This window comes from Aquila chrysaetos, chromosome 24, assembly GCF_900496995.4.
Source record: "Aquila chrysaetos chrysaetos chromosome 24, bAquChr1.4, whole genome shotgun sequence".
NCBI classification, from domain to species: domain Eukaryota; kingdom Metazoa; phylum Chordata; class Aves; order Accipitriformes; family Accipitridae; genus Aquila; species Aquila chrysaetos.
The window spans coordinates 4,444,220-4,462,276 of record NC_044027.1 but is presented as its reverse complement, the minus strand read 5'-3'; the positions used below and the strand labels follow the sequence as shown (position 1 = coordinate 4,462,276).

The window sequence follows — 18,057 nt, the reverse complement described above, 5'->3', positions numbered from 1 at the left end:
TAAACGACTGTAACTTGGCAGCGATGAGAGGGATGAGGCAAACGTGTGTGTGGGGGTGGCAGGTGGCTGGGAAAGACACTTCTTTCTCCTCATAGATGTCCCTAAAAGTGTTAAAACATCAGTGTAGCTTGTTCAGAGTGAGGTGAGAGGTGCTCAAGCTCCCTGCTTGCTCATGAGCGGGGTCCCCCAGAGTGACGAAGCGCTGACACTGGCCGGCCCCAGATGCTAAGGCTGCTTTTGCCCTTCGCTTTCGCCATTTCTCCCCCCTTTCCCCTCTCCAGAGATGAGCAACAGCTCCCGCCCGGGACCGTTCTTTCTCTGAGAGGGCCCCCGACCTCCCCAACATGGCGGAACTAGCGACCCTGCCTTCACAAGATGGCGGGAGCGGTATCCGGGAAGCAGCGCTTTCTCCCGACCTTCTCAATATGGCGCTCAGTCCCCGCCTCCCTTATCAACATGGCGCCGGCTGTGCGGACAGAGACGGCCGCATGAGCCCCTCATTTGCCCTTCCCAAGATGGCCGCCCGAGGGTGGGGGGGCGGTGCGGCGGGCCCCTCCCAAGATGGCGGCCGCGCTTCCCTACTCGCAGGGCGCTTCCGGTGGGGCCTGGTGTCAGCGCCGCGGCTATGGCGGAGCTGACAGACGCGGAGCTCCGGAGGGAGCTGATAGCTCTCGGTTACCGGCCGGGGCCCATCACCGCCACCACCCGCAAGGTCTACGTCAAGAAGCTGGGCTGCCTGCGGGCCGAGGTGGCGGCGGCCAAGCGCAGGGGCCGCGGCGCGCCGCCGAGCCCGGCCCGCACCCCCGCCAGGCCGCAGCAGGCCTCGCCCTCACGGCAGCGCTCCGGCTTCAACCTCAGCCCCGTCGGGGCCGCCCGCGACAGTGAGGAGGAGGAGGAGGAGGAGGAGGAAGAGGAGGAGGAGGAGGAGGAGGAGAAAGGGGTGCAGCCGCCCGCGTCCCGCTGGGGGACGTCTGGGGAGGGTGGCGGGCTGTCCTGGGGGGACTCCCGGGGGTCCCCCCCGGGCCGGGGCGGAGGACTCGGCTCCAGGGCTGAGGGAGGCCTGTCCCGGGACAGCTTTGGGGGGCTGAGCCCCTCGGCGCAGTGGGGGGCGTCTGTGGAGAGAAGTGGGGGGGCCGGGCTTGGGGCATCCCTGGGTGGGTTTGGGGGGCTGAGCTCCCCCTCTCAGTGGGATACGTCTATAGAGAGAAGTGGGGGGCTTGGGGCTGGGTCGAAGCCATGCCTGGATAGGTCTGGGGGGCTGAGCCCCATGTCTCAGTGGGACACGTCTGCAGAGAGAAGCAGGGGGCTTAGCACTGGGCTGGGGGCGTCCCTGGATGGGTTTCGGGGGCCAAGCTCCGCGTCCCAATGGAGCACGTTTACAGAGAGAAGTGAGGAGCTGAGCGCTGGGTCGGAGCCATCCCTGGATGGGTTTCGGGGCTCAGGCTCCTCGTTGCAGTGGGGCATGTCAACAGAGAGAAGTGGGGGGCTCAGCACTGGGTTGAGGCCGTCACTCGACAGGTTTTCGGGGTCAAACGCCACATCCCAGTGGAGCCCATCTGTAGAGAGAACTGGGGGGCTTGGCATCAGGGCTGGGTCAGGGACATCCCTGGATGGGGCTGGGGGCCTGAGCTCCACGTCCCCATGGGGTACCTCCACAGGCAGGAGCGGGGGGCTCAGCTCCAGACCCCTTTCCAGCGATGAGACTGAGGGTCTAAAGTCCAGGAGCCATTGGGGCATGTCGGGAGGAGGAATTGGGGGGCAGAGCTCCCGAGCTCAGTGGGAGACAGCAGGGGAAAGGAAGGGGCTCTTCTCTAACAGCTTGTGGAGGCGGGAAAGCGAGGTGACACCCAGCACCCACTGGGGCACCTCAGCGGGACCTGGGGCTTTGAGTCACCAGTTTGGGAGAGGGAAAGAGGACTTGGCTTCCAGTGTTCGGAAGGAGGCAGACAGGGATCTGAACCCTGGTAGCCGGGGAGGGGGATTGATCCGGCGGTTCCCGTGGAGGGCTATGACCGATGCAGGGGTGGCCTCAGGGAGCCGGTGGGAAGCGTCGGGGGCAGGACAGGGAATAACCTCCCGCACTCACTTGTTGCGGTCAGCCCCCAAGCAGCAGACGGAAGGAAAGGGCAAAGGCCTTGAATACTATCTCTCCCAGTTCCTTTGCTTCGCCAGCTTTGTGCTACTGCTGATTTTTCTGGGCATCCTCGCGGTGAAGATGATTGGGTCAGGCTGGCTTGACAGGAGAGAGGAGAACTGTACGTGCACTGGTTTAATCCTGTTTTTAGACTTTATTCTTCACCTTTCTTTTCTGCCTTCCCTTTATTATTTCCATCGCCATCGCATTTATCATTCTCATTGCCATAACTTGACATCTCTGCTTCTGTCCCCATTTCCATCCCCCCTTGCCCATGGGAACGTTGTTAGTCATGGAAAGTAAGTCAAGTGTGTGCTTTTTTTCAAATGAGTTTGGCCTTCAGTTCTTCAGAACCATGGGTTTTATGGAGAGTGACATTCCTGCTAGGCCAAGGATGTATTTTATGAGTGCCTATTGTGTAACATAATGTCTGTGTAATTGCCCGTTGTGTATTTTTAATGTTAGCTTCTGCACAGCACAGCCCTTTGTGGCCTTTATCTTGGCCACGTGAGAAGTACAGTTGTTGAACTGGTACTTCAGCACTTCAAGTGTGGCAAAGCTTCACTGAGAAGTGAAAAGGGGCTTCCCCGTCACCCGGCTTTTAAAGCAGAGTTCCCCAGCTAGAGTAGATGGAAATATTGTCACTTCATGGCTTTGAACTGAAGGAAGAAGGGGTTTGGGATGTGGTTGGGAAGGTGCGAGTCCTGAAACTTGGCACACTGTGCCTGTAGGTGTTTGTGCACTTTGCATGGGCTGGGAAAGCTGTTTCCTGCTTTCTCAAAGTCAGAATAAAACTGTCCAATGTCAGTAAATTTCTGATGCACCCTTTACAACTTGGTTAGATATTTCAAAACCAATAGTATTTTGAAGCAGGAAATCTTGCATCACAGCTGGTAATTCTTTAGATTCTCAGGTAATTCAGATTGCTAGAAAGTACTGCATGGTGGACTCGTGGCCGGTGTATATCCAATTGTTGGGGCGGGAGGGGTCTGTTAAACCAGAGGCCATAATGTGCAGAGCTAACAGCTCCAACTAAAATAAATCCTCTGGTTTTGCCTTGAGGAGGCTTGATTTAAATCCCTGTTATCACCGTGATATTTCAGGTGACCATGGCGTGCAGCGAAAGGCATTACTAGATTGTAAAAGATCAGTGCAAAGCAGTAGGTAGTAGAGGAGCATGAAACATCTACTTAAAAGGAGCTATTAAAACATTCAGACCCCAGTTTTTACTTTCCAGCTGAACAGGGTTCATCATTTGCATCTGTTTTATTTGTTTTGCTTTCAGTGCTGCCTACCAAAGCAGTGCTTTGAATGCGCTATTTGCATAGCAAGGTACTGTATAGAGTGAGATTAAGAATAGCAGAATTGGGCTTTAAAGTAGAACCTTTTTTTTAAAAAGATAATTACGTTCTTGATCAAAGCTCATGTTTTGCAGCCAGCTAACTCGCCCTCCTCTTCTCTCTCATAGTTAATCTCTTGCCTGTGGATTGTGACAAAAGAACGGATGATGTAAGCATATATTTATTTATCTTCAAGTACTGTGGATAGGGGATTCTCACAGAAGAGTAATTATACTAGGTAAATTCCACTAATGTCAGTATCACTGTAAAATTGTCAGTTCTATCGTCTTACAGAAAAAATGTGATTTGATGACTTGGAATTAATGGGCCAGATTAAATTAGGACTGTATATGAGATTCCAAAGATAAAAATTTAGATTCCCAATTATGTGAATCAATTTCTTCAATAGTTGTAACAGCAGTGATACTGGTTTGCAGTAAAGCTGTGTTCAGCTTTAACCATACAAGATTTAATCCAACTAATTCCCTGAACTCCATCATAAAGTGTTTGTACAGCCCTATTTCTTTTATCATAATATACTATTAGGAGAGAGAAAATTTTGTATTGGACTCAGAGTTATGCTTAATCTCCTGTGACGTTCTGGAGGCAAAGAATCCATCTATAGTTTGTCAGAGGGGATGTCTGGTGGTGCAGTCTGGGCTATGGGCTGGGGGAGTTGGTGGCAATTTCAGAGGATGCACTAGCTCGCTTTTGACTCGGAAACTGTAGGTCTTTGCTGCAGGTGTGTTTAATTTGAACTAGTGGTGCATGACTGAGCCAAACCCCACTACTAGTATTTTCGTTTGGTATTTTTAGCTAGTCTGACCACTGTCCTGTTGCTGCCGCTCTATTCATGTTTGTTACCTGTTTCTGACTTTCAGTTCTGTCGAGCTAAACAGAAGGACGTAATAATGAACGTGCTGCACGAGTTGTATAACTACTTGTCCATACAAGCTGGTAAGTTCCAGTTGTCATTATAAAACACTTACGAGCATTCAGCAAACTGCCTCTCCCAGCTGTCTGGACATTTTTAACCTCAGTTTGAAGAGAGGGGTGTATGGAACAGTCAGTTCCACTTGAAGAGCTCTGAGAAAGTCAGGTAATAGAAAAATAGGAAAAGATGTGTTTATTTTTATTCTGAATAGTGCTTAGCTAATGCACTCATATCACTGTGCTCCTGTGGAGTGGTCCTTATTTGCACTTGATATATTGGGAATTTGAGGTAGAAATATTCAGTTTTATGGTTCTTTTCTACCAGCATCTTGAAATTGTCTTCAAGACACTCAGAGCCAGTAAGCGTAAGCTGATGTGTTCGTACAAATAAAGGGACTTAAGAAATTGCCAGCTCTCTGCTGAAATGTGGCAGCTGATTATGTGAGTGCCTCTCTCAGTACAGAGTAAGACAGGCTCTCTTAGCTGAGGAGCTAACCGAGCACAGTAGTTCAGCCAGTCTCTACTATATATGAGCAAATCTGGTCCCTAACTAGTATTTTGTGTTGGAGAAGGCTGCTAGAAATTCAGTGTATGAGTAGAAACTTGTTCAGCAAGAGGTATAACAGTGTTAATCGGTAAAAGTGCTTAAGTTCCATTTTCTGAATTTCAGATCTCAACAAGGCTAAAGCCTTTAGATACTTAAGCTTCACATAATTTCTAAATCTTTTCAAATCAGACTTCAGCACTTGCAGAATTTCCACCAGTTTTGCGTAGTCTCTTAGCGCACTTGTTTAGTCAACTTTGTGAAGCAAGATTTAGAAGATCTAGTTCCTCGCCAGCATTTCTCTGCCTGGATGGAAGGTAGAGATGCGATTTAGGGTCCTTAGAAGCATTTTGAATGCTGATCATTAACTCTAGCACTGCAGTGTTTGATACCTGATGGAAAGAGCCCCTCTGCAGGCCGTGAGGTCAGAGAGGCGGTTATGTACTCTGCAAGGGGGAGAAACAGCATTTTTTTCCCCTCATTCTGTGTTGAGTAGCTCACATACTGAAGCATGAGGTTTGATTGCCCTTATCCAACCTATATGCAGTGGCTGAGCATTTTATTAATAGTCATAATCTTATCTGCCTACAATATCAATCTTATCTTGTAATCATTTTGCCCAGAGCTATAGCCGATTTTAAAGGATAGCATTTTCAGACAGTTCAGTGTATTTCTGAACTGTTCAAGGGCTTTTTTCAAAACATTATTTCTATTTTACTTTTTACCAGGTAATTTTGAATGCGGAAACCCTGAGAATCTAAAAAGCAAATGCATTTGGGTTAGTGAAGCGAGGGATCACGTGGTGGTGAGTAGGCTGTGAACAGCTATTGTTATAACATAGTGCTTAGCCTCTTATAAGGCAATAAATAATAGATACTAAAGCAATTCACCATCTGTTTTACTTCCTCATCCTGTTTTGATTCTTTCCCGTATCTCTAACTTCCCCTTTGGCCAGTCCTGTTCTCAGCAGTTCTTTTGAAAATAATCTTCTCCTACATCTCTGATTCAGCCCCTGTAAATCTAACTTAATGGTTTGTTGTTTCACCATAGTCATCAGTCTTCTGAAACCAGAAATTTCCCTGGATTGAGGGCTGGGCAGAAGAAGGATTTTTCTATACCCCAAAGTGTCAGAAGACAGACTGTTTTGATCTAGCATTCCATTTCTTTCATGGTAAACTGCCAGTAAGATTATGTTGTATTTAGTGGTTAGTCTTAACAGTCTGGGACAGTGTTATTTCACAGAGTGCTTCATGCATCATCTACCATAGTCAGAAGACTTTAGTCCAGACAGACCTTCGGATTTAGTTCTCCTTCCTCCAGTTTGCAGAATCATAAGAATTAACCTTGGGACAGACAGCATAGAATGAGTTCTCCCACTACTGTAATGAAATAATGTTATTCAGCATTGTAAATGAACGGAGAACTAACCTTCTTATGGATTCTTCTGAACAGAATATAACTGGTAGTTCCCCACAGAAGTTTGAAGCTGCCCTGCACTGGATACTAAACAGTAACAAGGATTTAGGAATATGGTAAGTGGAAGCCCACTGTGTCAAAGTTACCGTTTCTCGGTGTTGGCTGATATGTAATTTGACGTCCTGTGTGGTGTGCCCTAAAAGCTCCCATACCTCTTTAGATTTCAGAAGATAATCTGGGATTGGCTTTGTCAGTGCTTGCTGGGCAAGCTTCCAAATGAAAAGTACAGCCCTGCAGCAAAAATTGGCAACTGAGCTCATTCCTTGGGAGTCTGTTTCCCAGCCTTTGCGCTGGGGGACATTGCGTTCGCAAACGTGCCGTCTTGCAGATGAGGTGTAAATCTGAGGTCAGGGCTGCTTATGGCTATCAACGGTTGTGTCGTGGTTCCTGCAAGGTTTAGAAGCGGTGTTCCTGGTGTCCTGCCCGTGGTCTTGCGACTACAGTACTCTTCTTAAACTTGCCCATGTACTCGCTTTTCCCAAGATACCTTTTCTTCAGTACTGTTAGTGTAGACAGAGCTTCAGTATTGTGTGGAGCTGCATCCCTTGACCAAAAGGTTTATTGGACAGCGAAGCACCCTGTTCAGTAGGTAACATCACCCATGCTTTGGGATCCTTTGGAGCAAGTCCAGATGAGGAGGAGAGAAAAGTGGATTGTTGAATGGTATCTTTTCTTTAGTGTCAGTTGTCTTTCTGGCAGAACACGCAGTACATGTTAAAATGAATGGTCTGACTGACTACGTAAGGTGTTGGTCAGTCATCGGTGGGGCTTTTTTCTCTTGGGTTTCTTGGCTAGCAGTCTCTTCAGTGTATGAGAAATAACAGAAATACTAGTTTTTTCAGGTAAAAAATACAACATTCAGGCCATAACCTAATGGAAGACTGTTATCCAGAGTCTGCAGACATCATTATCTTCCTCCGGGAAGTGTGGGCTGCCTCCAGTCTGTGTTAACTCTGAAGTCTAACATTTGTTTGCATTTTAACGTTGCTAAATGTATCTCTGATTAAATGAATTGTAACAGTAGTAATGCCTGAGTTCGTGGGCATAGCTTGTATGAATTCCCACTGCTCGATTTTTCTCTAAAAAATTTCTGCAGCTGCTGCTGTGATCTAAGGATCAGACAGTGACTACTGCTTTGATTACTGATGTGTGGCAAATTCCCAGGACAGGACATAGTTTCCTTAGTGGCACGTTTGAATTTGTAGGTGCGCTGGGATCCAGAGTTTTCAAATTCATATTTTTATACAGGAGTACTGCTCATGTCATGAGCCGTGTGATACAATACACTCCCATTTTTTTATTTTCATAATTAGCAACTCTGCCGGCTGTTGGCCGAAAGGATTAACTTTCATGAAGTCTGCATACCGTGCAGAATGAGTGTTCAGCATGCTTAAAAACCTGCGGGTGGCATTTTTAGCAAATGCTACATGAGATTATTTTTCTAGGTGCTAGTCTGAGAGGAATAGCTGAAAATGAGCTCTGTACTGGGTGATTCTGCTGCATATTTTAAATATTTTCATGGAATTACAATTTGGATTGTAAATAAGACAAGGGGGTGGGAGACAACAGTGTGTCTCCAGCTACTGTAGAATCCAGTAACCAAATACAAGCTGTCAGCAGTTTGCGAGCTGTGCACTAGTAAATTCAGAAAACATCTTTGTCTAATAGGTTATTCATTGCAAACATAGAATGAATTAGTAGCTTAAAAAAATAAAATCCCCTTTAGTCCAATTGCTGTGAATCTGATGGCTCTCACTTGGATTACTTGGTGCCTGTTGGCTAAGAGTATCTAATAAGGAAACCACATCAGGGTAGATCTGTATATAAAGAAGTGAGTTAAAAGCATATCGGATAGCACAGCAGGTGTGTAGAAGTGATTTTGCAGGAGGATGTGTTATCGATTTTGCCATGAATGCTTTCCGAGGGTGTGTCTGTTCTCACTGCAGATACAGTTGATGCGTTGTCACTTTTCTAGCTAAACTGTTTATGCTCATCTGTACTGAGGAAAACAGCACAACCTCCACAGACATTCACAGTCTCCCTCAACTGCTCTCTCTGCAATTGCTGATGAGTGACTCAGTAAACATTTCCATTTCTCTGTGCTGGGAGGTGGGAATCCAATTTAAAGTTTAATCTTCTGCACGCCGAGAGGTGCTGTCAAAGAGTCTGCAGAGGGAGACTTCAGTTTACCAGTGGGAGTTCCAGCCCTGCTGCCTTTTCTAAAGCCATATCCATTCCTTGCTAAGCAGCCAGTCCCAAAATGTTCTGGAAAGAGGAGCTGCAAGGATGTTGGTGTATTTTCTATGTGGTGTACAGAACGAGTTACTGCATCCGCAGTCTGTTTGTTCTCCCTGTCTTGATTAAAGACTGCAGTTGGAGTGTCTGCTCTCTTCAGTGAAGATTTTCTGCCTCTTCCCATCAGGTTGAAAGGCAGAGACCTTTCGGAACCAGTTACCAAAGTGGAGGAAGTGTTCTGTCTCGAATCAGCCCATCCTCAGATGGGGCTCGGCTGCCGTTTCCGTCGGGCAGTGGTCACTGCCATTATGAACCTTTTCCTGTTTTTCTGGTGTAAGTCATTGGTGTTAGTAATCAGCTTCTCTCCCCTTGCTAGCTGTAGAGATGAACTTGTGCGGGTGCACATGTTCTCCCAGACATATGAAATTACTAACAGAGGTGAAATAAATCTGCTGATGAGTTAATTTCTAATTAACCTTTGTTCTGGCAGCAGAGGGAGACCTGTAGACCTGCTCTTGTGCTGTGAGTGCTTAACACGTACTTTAAATCAGCAAGCTGATTAGCTCTCTGGGTATTCCTCAAGTACCCATTAGTATGGTCTGCAAAATAAGTGTGTTAACCTACCTAAAAGATTCGGTTTTTCTTTCTGTTCTTACACTAAGCTGCAAAGTCTTCTAGCCTCTTTAATAATGACTTGTAGCATTTCAGTGTTAGAGGTTTTATTGGAATAGTCTGTCATGCCCCAGCTGAGACAGAGGTCTTACTGAGCGAGGTGATAACGAGAGATGAGTGTTGACTAGAAGAGTTTATAATCTAGCCAGACAAGGTGGGGGTGAAAGGGGATAGTTATGTTTATTGTAGAGACTGAGATACTAAAGTTAGCTCATGTCGTAATGGGGGCATTTGTCAATGCTAAACCTTCAATATAGATCTCCTGAATTTTGGGCTGGTGCTGGAGCCCCAGGCTTTATTTCCTTATCAAGCAGCTATCTTTGGAGCAGTGAAGCTTGACAGTCTTCCTAAGTGATTATTGTGGGGGAGGCCTCTAGCAAAGAGATAGCTCTGGGACTTAGAGAATTGAAGCCCTGTGGTTGTGCTGAGGTTTCTGGTGCTGGAGGAAAAAAACCTCTGTGACGAGGCCTTCCGACCACTTCTTCCCACATCCACGTGTGCTCTTCTGCTGCAGATGTTGTCAGTACCAAGGTTTCTGTGGGGCGCAGCTGCGCTAGTGAACAAAATGAATTGCTTGGATTCAGTTCCAAGCAGGCCTGGGTAGCAGGGAGTGAAAGCTGCCTCTGGGGAGAGGCAGCGTCAGAAATAAAACTGCTAGCATCCAGCAAGTACATGTCTGTCAGTTATTGAATTCCATTTGTTTTTATTCTTCTAGGTCTGGTAACTCTTTGGGGGATCCTAATCTTCCTTAGGTATCGCTGGCGGAAGATGGAGGAAGAAGAACAAGCCATGTATGAAATGGTGAAGAAGATCATAGGTAGAATCCAGTAGCTCTGTAAATGCAAGTAGCCCTGTTCTCCTCTCTACAGTGTTGAGGTCTCTCACTGTTTTGTCTTCCTGCCCTCCAGCTGTTGTCCAGGACCACTATAAGGAATGGGAAAGGAATTTGGAGCGTTACCCCTATGTTGGCATTTTCCACGTTCGGGACAGCCTCATCCCTCCTCAAAGCAGGTGAGCTGAATTTTATTCATTAAGGAGAGCTGTCAGCATGATGTTATTCAGCACAGCTAAAAAAATGCAGTTACGGGGCAACAGACCATGAGCAGACAATTGATGGGAAGCTGGACTGCAGGAAGAGTGTGTCTGGCCTTTCAGTTTATAAAGGATTTTGACATAACTCAGGCTGTGTCTTAACCTGCTGCAGATTAATGTGACAGTCCCAGGGCTGATATTTTGTGCAGTCACACAGGTGTATTGTCATTGTTCTATCAAACAGTAATTGGATTTTGTTTTGCTTGGGCATGGAGCATCTGATTTTCTCTCCTTCATCTAATATGTGTAGGATGCTATCCTCTTTCTCAGCCATCGTACCTTATCCTCCCGACAGGTGCTGTGCTTTTCAGAACAAACCTTCCCATGAGTTGAATAGGGTATTGGGAGGCTCTTCTGAAGTGGTTGTGTATGTTGCTGCCTGGAAAGTTACCAGTTTGAGTTGGGCAGCTTGAAAGGGAGATAAAGTGAGATGGCTGGTTTTGGCGCTTTTTCAAAAAGGAATTGTGCTCGAGATAGTTGCTTCCTGGGTGGTGGGGCCAGAGGGCCGCAGCCTGGTTCTTGGTGGTTTATGCACCACTTGCTCTATCTCTGCAGGAATGTTTCTTGTGTTTTGGTTAAATGTTGCTATGGCACAGAATGCTACATGTGCTGCAAAGTCTTAAACATCCGCACTCTTTATGAGTCCCAAAACTCCTTTCCTACTGGTAGTAATTTCAGCTGTTTCAAACCCGTCTCTGTGTGTGTGGTGCCCAGAATTACTAGACACTGATTCAAAACTGGGGTGAACTTCAGTTTGCCCTCCCTGGTCTGAGATCTCTCTGCATGCAGGAAGGGTGAGGGCAATTTGCTAATCGAGTCCCTTTGCAATACAAATTGAGCTTGAAATGCAGGCCAGTCATCTATTACTGGTACTGACAGAGAGTCTCTTCTTCCCTCCCCCCAGCCCCTGCCCCCCACCCAGGCAGGACCTCTGTTTTCATGTCCGGGCCTGAAATCGCTTCTCAACCAGAATTCTGGTTTAATCTCCTTTATTGTCTGCACAGGGAACAGGAGGCAGCTAGCAGTAGCTTGATCAGCAACCACAATTGCTGTAAGCAGGAAGGCACAATGAGGATATGATTCTAATTTATTTTCTGTTTGTTGCTGTTTCTTGCAGAAAAAAAATGAAGCGGGTCTGGGAGAGAGCTGTGGACTTTCTGGCTTCAAATGAGTCACGGATTCAGACAGAGTCGCACAGAGTAGCAGGAGAAGATATGCTTGTGTGGAGATGGACTCAACCTTCTTACGTCTCAGATTCAGAGCATTGAGGAGGAGCAGAAGTTGAGCAACTGTTGATATGGACCTCTGCAAGGGGACGGCCCCTTCTCTGGTGGTGGGAAAGAGCAGGTCATGGTCCTAATCTCCTAGGCTTGGGGATTGCGCGTATCTGTTTGCTCTTCTTTCTGAAAATCTTCACACACAAAACTTCAGGGCAATAATGTTGGCTTGGAAAGAAGATGGGCTTGAGCTGGTGGGAAGCTAGAATTGCACCAAAGTTAGCCTTCCAGCAGATATCTGGCTTCCGTAGAGAAGCAAACCTAGAACAACTTTTTAAAAAGGAAAAAAGAAAAAGCATACCTAATATGGAGGGACTTAGGATCTCTCTGACAATGCTTAGGTATTTTAAATTTGACCTCAATTCTGCAAAGGCCAACTGGTGGCAACGTCCATCAGGGAATGTGTTTGAAGAAGATTAACATTTCCCATGGAAACATTAGGGTGGCAGTTAAGATGCATTTTGTTAGAATTTGTTTTTATCTGTACAAAAACATTGATGAAAGCACTTGCTGCTTCCTAGCGAGGAAAATGTTTGTGTCGGCTTCACCCTTTAAAAATGGGGGAGAGGAGGAGAAGGCAGGTGAAGGTAGTCCTAGAGGGAGGGCAGTCTGATGTGCCTTGGTCATTTGGGCTGGGTTGGGTGGGATGGAGGAGTGGTTGTGACCCTGTTATAACTTCTAAGTCTGCAGTCTCTGTGCTTTATGATTTCTGGGGGGTGGGGGGAATTTGGGTGGAAAATAAAGGATCTAGGAAGCTTCAGAAAGCGCTTTCTTGTGGCTACAGCCAAAGGGACTGCTTCATGAGCTGTTAAAGAGCAGCTTTGGAAAGGCTATTAGGGCTGAATGTACATGTTTAACCTGGGCAGCTGCAATGTGTGTGCTGTATGTCAGAGCAGAGATGTACCACGCGTGGAGTGTCAGTACAGGGATTGCCAAGTCAATGTTCCTGCAGCCTCAGAATAGGTACAAGGAGCAGCGATGAATCCTCTGTTTGTGCTACTACAGGCATTGTATTTTGTATCTATAATAATTTGGTTACTTAAGTTTCTTTTTATGTCCAGCAAATGAGTGTTTGTTTCAAAGAAAATAGCACCTGTGTGTGGCAGTTTAGGCTAGGCAGAGATACTGCTGATCTGCTCTTCCCAATATTGTAAAACAGCCGTCCAGCTCACCACTAAGACAGCAGGGACCAAATTAATTTCTGGCATATGCTGGTAAAACCTGCAGAAAGAAGCCAGCAGTGATTTGAACCCGGGTAACCAGTGAATGTTGTTCTCCTTAGCATCATGGGTACAGTGTGAATGCTTTCATTCACCTCTGATGCTGGATGCACGGAGAACTTTCTCTTCAGGCTCTGGGTTAGCTTACGATGGCTGCCGAAGCCCTGCTCCCTGCTTTGCAGGCTGGTGATGCCACGTACAAGGTTGGTTCCTTCTGCTAGTCCCTGCTCACCTCCCGGTATGAAGTCTGCACTTCTCTGCCCCACTGCCGGCTTTGGTGGGGTTTTCCACCTATGTACCATGCAGGCTGCTGCGGAAGGACTGCAGAGACTCCTTACATACCTCCTGCTGGTGGTCATCAACTAAAACAAGTGGAGAGAGCAGATTTCTCTAGGAACAAAACGTGGGCAGGTCTTTCCCATTAAATGGGAAATACCCTGCGTGGAGTTGACTCTTACCCTGTATTTTCTTTTTGGTTGCAAGGGTAGGGCATTTGCACGGAAGAGGAGACTCAACAGCTGTCTTCAAGACAATGACCAGCTTCTTCCACTGTTAATAAAATAGGGGATAAAGTGAAGGCAGCCTTGATTCTTCTAAAATGTTGTAACGAGATCGTCACTGCTGCAGTAGGAATTTTTGCAAACACCGGTGCCTACATTCTTAAGCCTTTTTAAAATATTTGTGGGGTTTGGGTTAGCTTTTTTTAACCATCCAAATCCAGAAGTGAAGAGTCAGACATTGCAGTCATCTTTTTTGTATTAAACTTGTTTTTGTAGAATAAGTTTCACTGGCTTGGTGCTGTTTATATGTTCAGTTTAGCTCTGTAAATCAATATATAAAATAAATTTATTACAAATAATTTGTTACCTTTATTTTTATTTTATTAATCACAGATTGTTCCAAGTGCTTTCGCTCAGGCAGATCAAATAGATCCTGCTCCGGAGAGCTCACAGTTTCTAAGAATAAGACCGAAGATGGCATGGGAATTGCATGACAGCCTAATGAGACAATGTGGATCCTTGTGACGCTCGGTGATCTCGGCGCAATAGCCAGCAGTCTGAAGTGTTTGGTTGCAAATTAAATCTCTTTTGGGAATAGTTGGCATTAAGCAGAGGTGTGTATGAAAAGCAGTTAGCTTGTTTAGCTGCATTTTGTAGAGATTGACGGCTTGGGAGGGTTGTGAAACTGTAAATATTAGTTTAGCAGATGGATCAGTATTCCTGTGGCCCATAATAAAGCAGTTATTTAAAGCAGGGAATGGGATGGTGCAATAAGTCTGTGGTAAGTGAATGAGGGTGCCTCAAGCTTCATGTGTTTTGCACTCGTTCTCTGAAAGGCTGATCCCTCGCACGTTGGGTGTCTGAAGTCAACAGCTGCTGCAGAAAATCTTGACTCTGGTCCAAGCTGCTGATCCTTTGTGTTGTGGCATCCTCAGGCTGTGGTTAGCTCGCCTGTTTTTTGGGACATGATGTGAAGTGCCAGGTGATGGTATAGGAAGACTGGGATGTAATGAGGGAAGTGTTGGATACGGTGCTGGAGTGGGGTGGATGTCCCTTCCTGCCCTTGCTCCCATGCTGTTGCTTGTCCTGGACACATCACTTCCCTCCTTGTGTCCCAAGGGTTAATACGCTTTAAGCAAGGCTATTACAAAGCTCTGTAAAACAGGGGGGATATGGGTCATGGAAAAAGGTAAGAAGTCAAGTCTTAGCCTATTTACCAGATCCCCAAGGCTTCCAAGGTTGCCTGGTGAGTAGAAGACACATAAGCATGTCTTGATGACAAGTCTGACTTGACTTTACAGTTCGTTTCCTTGAGCGTTTTCAATTCCTCTCTCACCTGAGTGTCAGTGACTCAGAATATGTGCTACTGCGAGTCTCAACTTCTTCAAAGTCTACTCCTGAAACGGCACGAGTAGTCCGTGAATCATCATTGTGTAACTTCTGTGGACATGGTTGACTCACTCGTGTTTGGTTAGAGAAATGTTTAATTAATTTCATAACGTAGGTCTGGGTGACAAAGGGGGAGATTTCCACCAGCACAGAAGGAGGTTGGCTCTGTGGCTACCGTGGAAGTTGGTGGGAGCTGGCTACTTCCTCTTTGGCGTTGAGTTGTTGCTAAGGTATGGGAACAAAAGGGAATGCAAGGCTAAATCTCTCCTCTGAACCTGCACTCCTGTTCAGATGCTTTTACCCAGTGTAGGTTGCTAAGTTACAGCTGATATATATTCAAGGTAAGGAAATAGTCTTCAGTTTGGTGTAATTACATGTGCCAGAGGATGTTTGCTTTCAACCAAGCTGCCATGATGTTTTCTGTGATAGTCTTCCCCCTGTGTCCCTTCTTTCATTTGCTATCTTGAGAGCAGAGAAGACTAGTTTCATGCCACCCTGACTGCCAAGCTCCTGCTTGCTCTGTACAAACTGTATTGATAATTTCTGTGGTACTAGCAGTTTTCCCAGAACCCCAGGTCCATTCAAAGAAGACGGAATAGCTGGGTTCTTCATCCCCCTGCCCTGCTCCCCTTACAACTTGCATTCGCTCAACCGGAGTTGCTAACATCCCCCTCCCACTTTCTTGCAAAGTATTAAGTTTCTATAAATAAATTCTCCAACGGTGGTCTGATAAAGCCATCGCATCCCCTTACTGTCAGAAAGGAAAATATGTACCAACAAGGAATCTAAAACAAAATTTGCCCTTTATCTTTTCATTTCCTGCTTCCATTTAAAGCCTTTCACATTAAATGTTTTGTCTCCTGCTGACATGACAGCTGATGCTGTGCCTTATTTATGGGGCGCAGAGTCAGGGCTCTGTGCCAGTTCTCCTGGAAAGATCAACGTGAACCGGAGAAGAAAAAGCACAGCCGGTGAGTCCTGCCCGAAGGCGTCTCCCTCCGGCACAGCCCCTGTCCGAAGCAATCACTCCCCAATGCCTGCCCTGGGATTTCCACCGTGACTTCATTCAACCTTTAAAGAACAGCCTCTGGGTAGGTGATGCAAAAGGTTTTTGTGCACGTTAATAAATGGACCCTCGCTACAGCAGAGAGCGAGGTGTGAGTCCTGTCCGCACCTCCCTACCCCACGGAGGGCTGCCAGCAGCTGCAGAGCAGACTCCAACAAAGGGACCAGACCCCTGCGCTAACCTCAGAGTAGCACGTTATTTTTGTAGGAACGCTTCTGTAAGGCTGGTGAGATCTGATGCAAAGCCCGCGGGTGGCTTTGAATTGGCTCTCCAAAATGAGGACACCCCAGTGGGTTGCAGAAACCTTGCTTGGCTTCGAGCTTGTCTCACCCAGGAGCAGAGCGTGGGCTCTGCGCCGTGGGAGCCCCCCGTGCTCCCCCTTCCCCTGGCCGAGCAGCGGCTGCCCGGGGACGTGTTCTCGGGTGGCAGGAGGACACCGGAGCCTCCGCTGATCTCCCCTCTGACCGAGGAGACCGCCTGCCCTGTGTCACTTCGCAAGCGACCTGCTGTAGGGCCAGATTCTGTGTTTACATCCCGGCTCCAAAACAGCTCTCGGGATCCAAACAGCAACAGCGGAGGAAAACACCCTAGGGTGGGGAGGAGCTGCTGGCGGGGGGGCTGGGAGCAGGGCTGGGCTTGCAGGGTGCAGCTGAGCCACTCCCATGTAAAACAGCTCAGAAATGGGTCATGGGGGGATCCCCGTACTCCCTCCGGGAAAGCAGCTCCTGCTTTGCTCCCAGCTGGGCTCCCAAAGGTGCCACCAGCAGCAAGGACACCTCGACAAGGGGTTGCTTGTGTTTGCCAGCTGGTGGGTGAGGCTCCAGCACCCATCAGCAGCACGAAGGGCATTTCCAGCCCCGGGGCTGGCTTGGGGCAAGAGAGTGACCCAGCCTGGCCTGGGGGGTGGCTGTCCTGGTGTCACCGTGCCATGGCTGCAGGTCCTGTCTGGCACCGCTGCCTGCCTGGGGAGAGAACGGAGAATAAAACAGCAAAGACATAAGGATGGTCCAAAGCCTTTGGAGGTGGGAAGGGGAAAAACCTGCACTGTAAGTGTCTGTGCAGGAGGGGAAAGGACGGGTGCAGCACAACGGGGTCGGTGCCAGCTCCCTGCGTGTCCTCGGCAGTTTTTGTTGTTTTTCTTCAATGTCCAAGGCAATCCTCAGTCACACAGTTATATTCCAGTTCTCCCGCAGATATAAATTTAGTCCTTAAATATGAGAAGGGCCCCACACAGGTCATGTCAGGATGAGGCTTGGTGGTGCTGAGGTTACCCGGGAGCTGGGGACCTGGCAGTCCTGGCTCACTCGAGGCTTGGCCTCCACTTTTTTTAATGACAGCGTGCCCACCCTGCCCCGAGCCCATGCCGGGCTGGAAGAGGTTTGGATTCAGGACCGAGGCTGCAGCCTGCAGGCTGGCCAAGGGTAATAATATCTTTGTGCCCGTAATTAGTTCCTAATTAGCATAGTTTTAATATGAGACAGGGTTGCTCTCAGAGTGCTCTGCTTTTTACAAGAGGCTGAGTAATTGCCTCTGCGGCTCTGTGGCTGCTTGGCAGCGGCAATCAGCCCGGCTGCCTGCGCGGGGACCCTGCAGCCGCTCACGGGCTCTGGCTTGGGCATTCTCCGTGTGCTTGTTTTAATGGAGCGATAACTGCAAAGGACATGTCTCCTGGCCCGGCAATACGCCCGACATAAAAATGAGATTGCTTCAATTAACACACGCATTAAAAATACATACGATATCCAGCAGGACGGGCTTCTGCAAAGGAGAAAGGTGTGCACCGGTGATGTGCTGCAGCAGCCGGACACCCGTGCTGGGCTCCCTGGGGCCACAGGGCAAACCTGGGTGCTCGGTCCTGCCTCTCACTGAGCCCAAGGGACACCCCCACCCCCCCCAAGCGTGGGCCTGGCCCCCTCCTACCAGCTCAATAATGATTAGATTTAAAGCCTGACGTGTTTGGGGATTGCATACTGGCTTGGCTTTTCTTTTCAGGGGCTTTTGGAGCAGTGCGCTATAGTGCGTGAAGGACAGAGTAAGGGATGTCGGGGCTGCTTGCCTGTGCCACCCTCGTGGTGGGCACAGTGAAGGTGAGCTGGCTTGGAGACCTGTTCTGCCCCATCCGTCCTGGAAAAGGAGGAGGAAACACCAAGACCAGCCTCACTTGGGGGACAGGAGAAGG

The 18,057-nt window shown here is 47.8% G+C and overlaps 1 protein-coding gene across 2 annotated transcripts; it reads left to right on the top strand.

The window, feature by feature from the left end:
• The first annotated feature begins 557 nt into the window (after positions 1–557).
• LEMD2 (LEM domain nuclear envelope protein 2) lies at positions 558–14,181 on the top strand. Of its 2 annotated transcripts, none has more exons than XM_029999380.2 (9): positions 558–2,255; positions 3,603–3,643; positions 4,356–4,431; positions 5,680–5,756; positions 6,404–6,483; positions 8,850–8,995; positions 10,050–10,151; positions 10,243–10,345; positions 11,544–14,181. In XM_029999380.2, exons 1-9 carry the CDS (start codon positions 626–628, stop codon positions 11,692–11,694), a joined length of 2,406 nt encoding a protein of 801 aa, XP_029855240.1. In that variant the 5' UTR covers positions 558–625; the 3' UTR covers positions 11,695–14,181. The 2 variants fall into 2 exon arrangements, with proteins under 2 accessions (XP_029855240.1, XP_029855241.1); XM_029999381.2 differs by lacking the exon at positions 558–2,255 and adding an exon at positions 2,440–3,047 and having other exon boundaries at positions 11,544–13,782.
• Positions 14,182–18,057: the final 3,876 nt, after the last annotated feature.

Excerpts from the sequence above, each read along its gene's own strand:
- LEMD2 (XM_029999380.2), top strand. The coding sequence starts at position 626 with ATGGCGGAGCTGACAGACGCGGAGCTCCGGAGGGAGCTGATAGCTCTC. Across the intron at positions 5,757-6,403 it reads AAGCGAGGGATCACGTGGTG|AATATAACTGGTAGTTCCCC; the intron begins GTGAGTAGGCTG and ends TCTTCTGAACAG. Across the intron at positions 6,484-8,849 it reads AACAAGGATTTAGGAATATG|GTTGAAAGGCAGAGACCTTT; the intron begins GTAAGTGGAAGC and ends TCTTCCCATCAG.